At 39.8% G+C, this 12177-nt stretch overlaps 1 protein-coding gene across 10 annotated transcripts in view; it reads left to right on the forward strand.

Annotated features, from left to right (window-relative positions):
- The first annotated feature begins 8 nt into the window (after window positions 1-8).
- MLH3 (mutL homolog 3) overlaps window positions 9-12177 on the forward strand; it is a 29385-nt gene continuing 17216 nt past the window's right edge. For 4 of the 10 annotated variants that reach the window (XR_010941709.1, XR_010941710.1, XM_067730027.1 and 1 more), the window contains exons 1-6: window positions 9-1706; window positions 3093-6445; window positions 8846-8944; window positions 9647-9732; window positions 10471-10575; window positions 11618-11690. Coding sequence is in view for 8 of the 10 variants with exons in the window: in XM_067730027.1 (XP_067586128.1) it covers window positions 1492-1706; window positions 3093-6445; window positions 8846-8944; window positions 9647-9732; window positions 10471-10575; window positions 11618-11690 (3931 nt within the window). In the remaining 2 variants the exon portion in view is untranslated. Of the gene's footprint in view, window positions 1707-1738; window positions 6446-8845; window positions 8945-9646; window positions 9733-10470; window positions 10576-11617; window positions 11691-12177 lie in introns of those variants that run through there. The other 6 variants (XM_067730022.1, XM_067730024.1, XM_067730032.1 and 3 more) reach the window with 6 other exon arrangements.

A 12177-nucleotide genomic window follows, 5' to 3' on the forward strand; every position in this document is an offset into this window, starting at 1 on the left:
AAGCAGTTACTTTTAATCATTTCTTTTTAATAGTTTCCATGAACTTTTCTTCAGGAAATTGTACCTAATAAGAACAAATACCACAAGTTCAGTTTGTTAGCTGTTCAAATGATATTTTGGACCAATTGTTTTTCATTTTCTGGAGTTTCTGCTGTCATCCCTGTCCTCTGCGTAAGGAATTCACATAAATTGATATTATGGGCTAAATTATCCCCCCCCCCCAATTCATATGTTGAGTCCTAACTCTGGATACCTCAGTATGGGACTGACTACACTTGGAGACCGGGCTTTTATAGAGGTAATTAAGGTTAAATGAGGTCATTAGGGTGGGCCCTAATCCAATATGCCCCAGTGTTCATATAAGAAGAGGAAATTTGGACGCAGCCCTGTGTGCACAGAGGAAAGAACATGTGAAGACAGAGGGAGAAGACAGCAATTTTACCAGCCAAGGAAAGAGGCCCTAGAAGAAATCATCATTTCAACACTTTGATCTCAGATTTCTAGCCTCCAGAACTGTGACAAAATAAAGTTCTGTTGTTTAAGCCACCCAGTTTGGTACTTTGATATGGCAGCCTTAGCAAACTAATACAAGCAATAAGCATTTTGCTTCATCAGACTTAGGTATCTCCTGATTTGGTTTAGTCAGCCATTAAAAAAAGTATGTATCAGGGCTACCCTGGTCGCGCAGTGGTTGAGAGTCCGCCTGCCGATGCAGTGGACACAGGTTCGTGCCCCGGTCTAGGAGGATCCCATGTGCCGCGGGGCGGCTGGGCCCGTGAGCCATGGCTGCTGAGCCTGTGCGTCCGGAGCCTGTGCTCCGCAACGGGAGAGGCCACAGCAGTGAGAGGCCCGCGTACAGCAAAAAAAAAAAAAAAAAAGTATATATCAAATGCTAATTGAGTTTGACAAGTTTATCATAAATTCCAGTTTTTTAAAATACAAGGTTTCAATGAAAACAGGACAAAACAAAAACTGTAGGTTGGTTAACGAGTCCCATAACACCTATTCTCACAATGCCCTTAGAGTTCCACTCTCATTCCATTAGAAAAGAAAGCTGCGGTGGTATTGGGAAGATACCAAAAAAGTCAATGAAGGGAGTCTTGTTGTCTTCATCTGTAAATTAAGAATAGAGCTATATAGTTTCTTGGTCTTTTCCAGCTCTGAAATAATACTATAGATCTCTAGATGGAAGGCTTTGGATTTATTAATTAACTGAGTACCTAACATAAGCCAGGCACTGTTCTTGCCATGGGGATACAGCAGCAAACAAAAATAGACAAAATCCATACCTTCATATAGCTTACATTCTAGTGAGAGAAGATAGACGATAAGCAACTAAAATATATATTGAATTAAATGGTCGTACGTGCAAAGGAGAGATGAGAGAAGGGGAAAGAACAAAAAACAAGTAAAAATTGCTAGAAACAGCTTTTCACGCCATGCTAAAACGGGAAAAGGATTGAGAATTCGGGGTACTAGGGAGAAGAGACCATGGGACACATGAGTACCGAAGCCGGGAACACCTGGTGCGCATGCGCATTGGGGTGTCAGGGACTAGAGGGTGTTATCGGCGGGGCAGCTGAGAAGCGCATGCTCGCGGGATCGCGCGTGCGTGAGCCTCGCGTGCACGAGCCTTGCGAGCCAACGTGCGCGCGTCCGGCGTCCGAGGCGGTTGGTGTCAGGGAGTTGTCGAGGCGCGTTACGAGGTGACTTGGGGAAAAGCACGCGACGAAAGGATGATTCCGGGAGCTCTTCTACCACTAGAAGGGCCCTGGCGACCGCTGCGGGCCAACTTTACGGGCCAGCTGCGCAGGGGCTCCGGGAGGCCCCCTGGCCTGCCTTCAGCGGGGCGCCCGAGCCTGGGCAGGCTGGGGTTTCTGGTTGCCGGCTGGGGTTTCTGGTTGCCAGCTGGGGGAGGGGATGGGGGCGGAGCTTGGGTCTGGCGGGGTAGGCGGCCTCCGCCCTGCTCCCCGAAGCTTTCTTATGAGCTCGGAACCCGGATGGAGTCGTCCCGTTTGTCCCAGGAGCCCTGAAAGGACTGGGATATAATCAGGAAATCGTTGAGTTGGGTAGCAGTCGGAATACTTATTAAACGTTTACCTCTCATTTTTTGCCAGCTGCAAAGTTCATGATGTTAGAAATCGTCAGATCTGCAATTATCGCTCTGATTTTACCGGGTTTGAAAAACTAGCCCTACCACTTGCGAGAGGTCCCCCCCATGCTGCTCTCAGCTGTGAAGGGAGGGGACCTTTAATTGCACTATAATCTTATTTTTTTTACCTGTCAGAAAACTTAAAATCAAGTTTAAACAGCCCCTTGCCATCATGATTATTGCCAAGGTAGTTTGAAGCCATCTGTAAAGACCAAAATACAAAATAATAGTAAAGGCCTTCTGAAAACTTATCAAAGTAATACATGAACAAGATTTAAAAATCAAATACAGAACGGCTTACAATGACAAGGAATTTTCCTGTCCTATCCTTTCCCATTCTTAGTCTGTTTCCCCTGAGATAACTACATTTAGCCAATAATAATAATTATTATTATTAATCTTAATCTCTTCTTGACATAATTTGATTTTATTTCCTTTTGTTCCTTCACCCTAGTTATTACAGTGTCTTAACACTTCATTATAAGTTTTTTCTAAAAGTCATGGTTATTGTGTAATGTATAAATGTTGTGAAACTAGCTTGGACTTTTTTTCATGAATAATTTCTAGCTAATGTTTCTTAGCGTAATTTAGGCATCTGTTTTTGGTGAAGTGATTAGCATTTTGAACATGTCTTTGCAGGTCAACTTCAAGTGTGATTATGATTTCACTTTAGGGCATATGGGATTTAGAGAGGAGCAATAAAAATTATGAAATTATGAATGCTGTTTTGGATGTTAAAATCACTGCACCAAACAAGAGCTGTGTGATCTGCCTAGAGATCAGAGCTGTAATTTGTTTTGTTTTACAATGTGGTTTAGTAAGAGATTTCATTTACCTCAAATATTTCTTTATAAAGCTTGAGAGAAATGGTTGATGCCGTGTAACTCCGAAGCTTTAAATGTGTGTGTGTGTGTGTTTTGTTTTGTTTTTCCTCCCATAGGCAATTATTTCCAGTCAGAAAAGGGAACCAGTGCCTGCCTGGCTTTCTCACCAGCTTTCTACCTGCCATGATCAAGTGCTTGTCAGTTGAAGTACAAGCCAGGTTGCGTTCTGGTTTGGCTATATGCTCCTTAGGCCAGTGTGTTGAGGAGCTTGCCCTCAATAGTATTGATGCTGAAGCAAAATGTGTGGCTGTCAGGGTAAACATGGAAACCTTCCAAGTTCAGGTGATAGACAATGGATTTGGGATGGGGAGTGATGATGTAGACAAGGTGGGAAATCGTTATTTCACTAGTAAATGCGACTCTGTACAGGACTTGGAGAACCCGAGGTTTTATGGTTTCCGAGGGGAGGCCTTGGCCAGTATAGCTGACATGGCCAGTGCTGTGGAAATTTCATCCAAGAAAAACAAGTCAATGAAAACTTTTGTGAAGCTGTTTCAGAATGGAAAAGTCCTGAAAGCTTGTGAAGCTGACTTGACTCGACCAAGTGCTGGGACAACAGTCACCGTATATAACCTATTTTATCAGTTACCTGTAAGGAGGAAATGCATGGATCCTAGACTGGAGTTTGAGAAGGTTAGGCAGAGGATAGAAGCTCTCTCACTCATGCACCCTTCCATTTCTTTCTCTTTGAGAAATGATGTTTCTGGTTCCATGGTTCTTCAGCTCCCTAAAACCAAAGACATATGTTCCCGATTTTGTCAAATCTATGGACTGGGTAAGTCCCAAAAGTTAAGAGAAATAGATTTTAAATATAAGGAGTTTGAGCTTAGTGGCTATATCAGCTCTGAAGCACATTATAATAAGAATATGCAGTTTTTGTTTGTGAACAAGAGGCTAGTTTTAAGGACAAAGTTGCATAAACTCATTGACTTTTTATTAAGGAAAGAAAGCATTATATGCAAGCCAAAGAACGGCTCTGCCAGTAGGCAAACGAATTCAAGTCCTCGGCCTCGGTCTAGCCCAGAACTCCATGGTATATATGTAATCAACATGCAGTGCCACTTCTGTGAGTATGACGTGTGCCTGGAGCCAGCAAAAACTCTGATTGAGTTTCAGAACTGGGATACTGTTTTGGTTTGTATTCAGGAAGGAGTAAAAATGTTTTTAAAGAAAGAAAAATTATTTGTGGAATTATCAAGTGAAGACCTTAAGGAATTTAGTGAAGAAAATGAGTTTAGTTTATTTAGTGCCACTCTTCAGAAGCAAGTGTCCTCTGATGAGAAGTGTGACCAGGTCAGTTTCCAAGAAGCATGTAATAATATTTTGGATTCCTGTGAAATGTTTAATTTGCAATCAAAAGCTGTGAAAAGAAAAGCTCCTGTAGAAAACATAAGCACACAGAATTCTAGGGACTCGGAAGCTATCAGAAAAAAGACAAATGATTCATTTTTGTATACTTACAAATCCGATGGGCCAGCGCATAGTAAAATGGAGTCATCTTTACAAAAGGAAGATAGCGCTTGCTCAGAGTCAAGGATCTTAGAACAAGAGACAGCTGAAGCATCAGAATCAGGAGCAAATGAGAAACATAAAAAGTCTTGCTTGGAACTTAACTCTTCAGAAAATCCATGTGGAGCCAGTTCAGAAATGTCTGCAAGCCCTTTTCAGACACTTTATCACTTTGAGGGGAGTGGAGAAGGTCTAGAAATACAGAAAGTAAGTACTACTGCTAATGGCATGGCTGCCAACATCCTGAAAAATAATAGAATTCAGAATCAACCAGAGAGATTTAAAGATGCTACTGAAATGGGATGCCAACCTCTGCCTGTTGAGACGGCATTATCGGGAGCACATGGTGCTCAGAGAGAAGAGAAAAGAAAAGAAGAACCTAGTAATTGTGGAAGAATAAATGTTTTTAGTTATGGGCAAGTTAAATTATGTTCCACTGGCTTCATAACTCATGTGGTACAAAATGAGCAAACTAAATCAACTGAAACAGAACATTTATTTAACAATTATGTTCAACCTGGTTTTGTGAGTGCCAAAGAAACATTTGGAAATAGAACATGCCATTCATTTGAGACTCCAAACACCAAAGATTTAACCACCACTTTAAGTAAAGAATTTGCTCAACTGCCCAACAAAAGATTGTGCAGAACAAATATAAGTTATGGGCTAGAGAACAAACCTACAGCAACTTATAAAAATTTTGCTATTTTTCAGGAAAGTAGTAAAACATCATACACAGGTTGCTCACTACCTGAGACATCCTCTTTCACTTGGGGTAGACGTGGTTCAAATGGTAGTAAGAACACAGGTAAGTTGATTGGTTCTGCCAAACCCATAGCTCATAAGAAGCTAAGCTTAAGTTCACAACTAGGATCTTTAGAGAAGTTTAAGAGGCAATATGGGAAGGTTAAAAATCCTCCGAATACAGAAGTGGAGGAAAGTATCACTTCAGAAATCACTACCGATCTCAGTCCTCAGGTTGAACCTGACATTCTGTGGAAAGACAAAAACCACTTAGACAACTCTGGTATTTGTAAAATCACTACTATGAAACATGATGATTCAAATAGTAGTTGTCAACCAGTAAGTCACATGTTTTATTCAGAAAAGTTACCATTCTCCAAGGAAGACAGTTGTTTGGAAGAACAGATGCCTTGCTTAAGAGAAAGCCCTATACCTCTACAGGAGTTATCTCATTTTAACAGAAAGCCTTTGGATGTTGAGAAGTCACCTGAATCACTAGCCTTTAAATTATCCAGATTGAAAGGCTCCGAAAGAGAGACCCAAACAATGGAGATGACGAGTCATTTTAATGAACTTTCACAATCAGATTCCAGTAGGAAAGACAGTGACTTGCCCAGTGGGTTAACCCTAGATTCTTGTAAGTTATTTAAAAATGAGCATAAAAAACCAGAAAGTGGCGACATCCCAGTGTCGGACTCTGTCACACAGGGTAATCCCTTCAATAAAGACAGTGAGACACATGCTAACAGCAATACAACAGAGAACGCTGTGATGTCAGAAACTCCTTTAGCACTGCCCTATGATCATTCTACAGTTATTGGTAAGGATTCAGATGTTCTTACAGCTTCAGAACAACAGATTGGAAGTCCTGACTCTCCGAGTAGAACGTTAGTGAGTCACGGAGAAGATTCCACAGCTGGCCAAAATGGAACTTGTTGTGAGAGTGAGGAATCTATAGCAAGAACTTGTTCTGAAAATGAAGAGTCCAACACATGTTCTTTGGATTGGCAGCAGCATTTTGATGTAGCCCTGGGAAGAATGGTTTACATCAACAAGCTAACAGGACTTAGCACATTCACTGCTCCTACTGAGGACGTTCGGGCTGCTTGTACTAAAGACCTGACAACTATGGCTGTGGATGTTCTACTTGAGAATGGTAAGTATATGGTGTTCACTGGCATGAATGCTTTGGAAGGTGGGAATAATGGCTGAGGAGTAAGATAATCATGTTCAAAGAGATTATCTCAGCAGATAGAATATTTTGAAGCTTAATTATAAAATGTATGTGAAAAGTCTCCAGGTCTATTATTATGTAAACATAAAAATACAGTGAAAGAATGATACAGAATGGAAGTGTATGTATATGTGTCTATGGGTGTAGGTATGTGCAAGAGGGTGAGACAGTTTTTAATGAAAATGGTGCTATTGATAGTTGAGAAGATCTACAGTGTTTCCCTACCCCACTTTCCCCTCTCTCCCAAACACACAACTCTCTAAGAAATTTGTCTTTAAAGGCACCTGCAATGCCAGCGTGGTATTTTTCTGGAAGTTGCTCTCTGCAGCTCCCAGGTAAAGGGCCAGAATGATCCCGTAATCATCCTAGGTTTCCCAGGAAAATCTATGGCTCAGTACAGTAGTATATTTATAAACTTTTTTTTTTTTAAAGAAAAAAACTTGACCATAAATTTTGGGGAATATAGTTTAAGTATGTATTTTTATAATCATACTTTTCAAATGTACTTTATTATAATACATATGCTAATAATCTTGATCTGTATAAGTGGCTGTTATTCAGAAAGACAATAATGTGGCTTTTAGATCAGACCACAAGGCCACATTGGAGCCTAGGCTAGGACTCTGAGTTCCCAGGTCTCAGTCAGCATTAAAAGTGACATTGTTTTGGCAGCGTGTTGAGAGCCAGATGTTGGGAGATGGTAAAACTGATTTCCATCTGGCAATAATCTTGGTTTTGCATCAGGATGATAAACACTAAATGTTCATCTGTATTAAAAGTCTTGAATGTTGCAAAAGAATGTAAATAGTATGAAGGTAATTGCAAATTAACTTATAATTTCTCCCTAGGATAAGTATCTCTAACAGGAGGCTCTGATTTATTTAAGGTTAAATAAGGCTTTTATTTTTCAATGGTTTCCAGTTTTTTTCCTTGTGAAAAAAATAATCACTGTAGTAACTTTCAAAATATTAAATAGAAGAAAACCCTTTTCTTCAGTACTGCTCCTGAGACTAGCAGGCGGCTCATAAAGACACACGTGTTTTTCAACGTATGTAGTTTTGTGTCCTGATTTATAGTGAATGCTTATCGGAGGTAAATCTAAGGCACTGGCACCTCATCTTCCTGAAATGCAACTGCTTCTGATGTGGTGACAAAAAATAACTGGATCACATTAAACTGAGATGGTTGTTGCTAAAACAAAGGGGGGCAATCTTGGCTGCCATGCTCAACCTAAACATCTGCTCCTGTTAAACAAATCTAGATGTGTAAAACACTTCAACCTGCTCAACGCCTGCGTTAGCAAGTCTTGTGGTGAACTTTTGAGAGTCATGTTAAGTCAGAGATTCATAATGAGAAATTAAGTAGTTATAGGGTCTAGAAACTAGTTCGAAGAAAAGATGGCTTCCGAGCACCCTCCATTCACAGGGAGGAAATGGCTGGTGCGTAGCAGAACAGTAGGACTTGTTGAACCACCCATAAAACATCACATGAGATGAACTGTTAAGAGGTACATTTAATTGGACAGAAGAGAGGATCTGTAAAGGTAATTTTAAGGAATAGTGTCAAGTCTCCAAGCCCTGGTAGTTTTTTTCTTTAAAATGTCTTTAACGCTGTCCTTTCTGTTAATAGTGGCACAACCTTATTTCACCTCACACTTTACTTTTATCATTCTGAATTTATCTCTCTCCAGTTTTTGTCCAACACGTTTATCTTTTTGAAATAATAGTTTCATCATGTTTTGCCCCTGTTCAAAACTGTCAAATTCAGCATTGTTCCTAAAACTCAAATCTTATCATCCTTCAGAGAGGAGGGTAGAATTTGGGCCAGATCTTACTGGACTTTGGAATTTAAGTTGTGAACCTTTCATTCATTCACCTATTCACTTATTCACTCATTTGCTGGTCATTCACACTGTGTTTGGAGCTGCCACATTGCAGATTAACTGGCTTTGCTTTCAAGAGTCCACAGTCTATTAGGGAGGACAGCCATCTAAACAATTATAATATGATGAGATAAATGTTAGACACATACTGGGCACACACACATATAGAGAGACACATATATTGGGAATAAGAGGCATGAAAATTGGGGATCTATTCTTCCTCATTCTGTCTGATATAGATGGCTAATAGGACTAAGCATTAATGCAGATTCCTAAGTTAGCAGAATAATTTCATTAAAGAACTTCTGACTCAATCTGTTGTTTAGTAGTCTGCCTTATGTCTTAATTCAGTTTGTGCAGAAAGAGATTTTATGTAACTTAATTTTTTAATAGTTTATTTTTTGAGTTCAAATGTCTAGGTTTTTCTTTTTTATATTTAGGATCTCAGTACAGGTGTCATCCTTTTAGAAGCGACCTTGTTCTTCCTTTCCTTCCTAGAGCCCGGGAAGAGAGGACTGTGATGAGACAGAATAACAGAGGTAGGGGCATTAACAGAGATTGCCAGAACACCTAGTACATACTGTGCCACCTAGCTTAAAGAAAACAAAGCAGGGTTGTGTTATTGAGCTTGATCAGTGCCAGCTGTGCCTTCCTGGAACCAGGAATTCCCCACGGTCCTGTCTAACAGCAGAACTAAGTAATTCAGTGCATGCATTTAGATCAGAAATTACTTTTCCAGACGAGGTCAATACTGTGTGATAATGCAGTCTGTGGTGCCTTGTGATTGAGAAAATGTTTCTTATTTGTAAAGATTGGAGCTGAGTCCATATTGCATTAGTTTTATATAAGCAAAATTCTTATCAGCAAAAAAAGCTACAGACATTTATCATTTTTCTTTTCTTCATTTCTAAAAATAGATAAGGTATATTTTTACCTAAAAGAAGTGAGGCTACTAATTTGAACGGTTTTTCTTCTGGACTTGTATTCTGAAATGTCTGGTGCAAATAGTTTGGAGAAAAAACTATAGTGCCAGAAGATACAGTCATCAAGTTTAGTTTAAAAAGTAACAGATCAAAACAATTTAGAGATACAGCAAACGCTGCACATTTGCAGTATGTGGGAACAATGTGTCTGATCTTTGGTCTTGAGGCCGCACCACACCAAGCATGAGACACCATTCACCATTCACCCACTTCCCTGAGGCTCTTGATGCCAACTTTACTTGTCCCCTTTTGCTGTAGCTACTGGGGACGGTGCTGTTGGTCCCGAATCGCTTCAGTCTTTGTTCTCAGAATGGGACAACCCAGTATTTGCCCGTTATCCAGAGGTAGGTCTGCAGCAATTTTTCTTTGCTTGTTATTTAAAAATTTGAATTTCATTTAAATTGGGTATGGACACGAATGACTATATTCATTTGTAATTATGAATGGCAAGTGAGCATGTTTCCAAATAATTTATTTGGAAATTAATATTTACTGTAGAGAGGAGGAATCAGAATTCATAGCAGTTTGGAAGCTCGGACATTTTGGATTATACATGTGTAACCACTTTGTGAATAGTGAGTGTGTTACCACTCTCAGAAACCCTGACTTGCAGCTTTGGCAAAGTATTTAGGGTGGTGGTAATAAAAACTGTTATCATTAGATAAAGCAGTGGATCTTCTGCTAGAGGAACAGTTCACCACTGGACCTGAGTATGCATCCTCTCCTCAGTGGGTTATCACACAATGCGCTTTGTGTGTTGTAATACAGGTGTAGAGTATATGAGCATTTGTCACTGATTCATCAGTTAAGATGTCTTTAAGGACTTGCTCATGAAGCGCAGGCAAATTGTTATTCTGAAAGTATTGGTGTTTGTCAGTAATTTTCTGTATAAACAAAAATTATTATTTAAGAGTAATAATTCATAAAGCCTTTTGAATTTTTATAAGTTCCCTGAATTCAACCCACCTCTAATAGGTTCTGTGAAAATGAATGTTTGTAAGGCACTTTGAGATCTTGGGTAAAACAGTTCTGCAGACATAAAAGATTACAGTGTAAATGACGTTTGATCTGGGTCTTTCTAGGTTGCTGTTGACGTTAGCAGCGGCCAGGCTGAGAGCCTAGCAGTTAAAATTCACAACATCTTGTATCCTTATCGTTTCACCAAAGAAATGATTCACTCCATGCAGGTAAAAGATTGACTGTAAAATCTCATTAAAATATGTGTGTGTATATATATATATATATATAAGACCTAAGCTAGACTAACTCTTGTGAAATTGGATTTATTTGATGATATAGACCATCCTGGTCAAGGCACATGTGTTCTTTTTAATCTTACTGAAACTTTTATCATCAGAAGAAAAAGCGAAGGATTAATTATAATTACAAAGAAAAAAGTGTCCTTTGTAGTGTGAGCAGGTTTGGAGGGATGAATTATGGATTCAGGCTCACAGTTTCAAGGATTATATATTGACTTTCTATACTGACAATAATTTGTATTTGTAAATCAACCAAGTAATGTAGAGAAGTTGTCCTTAACTGTGCAACAATACCCCTTTTTAAATGACCCTCTATTGTATGAGGCTACAAATGATATGGCTTAGGAGACCCCAGATTGAGGAGTTCCATTAACAGAAGGGACCCCTTCTCTCATCTGCTTTTCTAGTTTGCCCTCTCTCTACGCCACTCAGGCTGTCTTCATCTCCTTATTTTCAGTATGGAAACAAATTAGGAGGTTAGACCGATCTAGGCAGAGCAGAGCCACCAAGGTCTGAAGCCACCGGTGGCTTTTAACTTACTGCTTTAATGGACTAGCTCCTACAAGATGGGTTTCCTTGCTTTTGCATACATTTTCCAAATTTTTTTCAGACCTATTTGTTAGCAATCTCTGGTCGTATTAATAAATCTCTAGTCATATCACCTGTTAATAAGAGTCATTCTGTTGGGAACATTTCAAATCTACTTGAAAGTTTTATTAGCATTAATCCTCTTAGATGCCTCAGTCTGTTTCCTTGTAGTCTCTCCTTTTGTCTTCTGATCACTCTACTTGCCTATTCTTTTTCCCTTCCTAATGACTCCCTCAGGTTCATCAGCACCTGTCCTCAGTCTTAGATATGAATGTTATAATGCAAACAACTTTAAATTAAGTACAGTTTTGTCTCTCTCTATGCAGATAAGCCTTTGTTAATCTTTATTTAGTATTGTACCACTTATTTGAATGTATGGCAGGTTCTCCAGCAAGTGGATAACAAGTTTATTGCCTGTGTAATGAGCACTAGGACTGAAGAGAATGGCGAGGCAGGTAAGAATGAGGTTTAGCCTCAGTAACCAGCTGGTCTTCTTTTTTTTTTTTAATTAATTAATTTATTTGTTTGTTTGTTTTTATTTTTGGCTGCGTTGGGTCTTCGTTGCTATGCGCAGGCTTTCTCTAGTTGTGGTGAGCAGGGGCTACTCTTCGTTGTGGTGCGTGGGCTTCTCATTGCGGTGGCTTCTCTTGTGGAGCAGGGGCTCTAGGCACGCAGGCTTCAGTAGTTGTGGCTTGCGGTCTCTTGAGCGCAGGCTCAGTAGTTGTGGTGCACGGGCTTAGTTGCTCCACAGCATGTGGGATCTTCCCAGGCCAAGGCTCGAACCTGTGTTCCTTGCATTGGCAGGCAGATTCTTAACCACTGCACCACCAGGGAAGCCCCAGCTGGTCTTCTGACAGCCTCCTTTTAAGGTTACTTTTTTTATATACGACACAGTTTCAATGATTTGGACAGATTAGGAAAAACCAATCTAAATTAATATTA

Source organism: Pseudorca crassidens, chromosome 1, assembly GCF_039906515.1.
Source record: "Pseudorca crassidens isolate mPseCra1 chromosome 1, mPseCra1.hap1, whole genome shotgun sequence".
NCBI lineage: Eukaryota > Metazoa > Chordata > Mammalia > Artiodactyla > Delphinidae > Pseudorca > Pseudorca crassidens.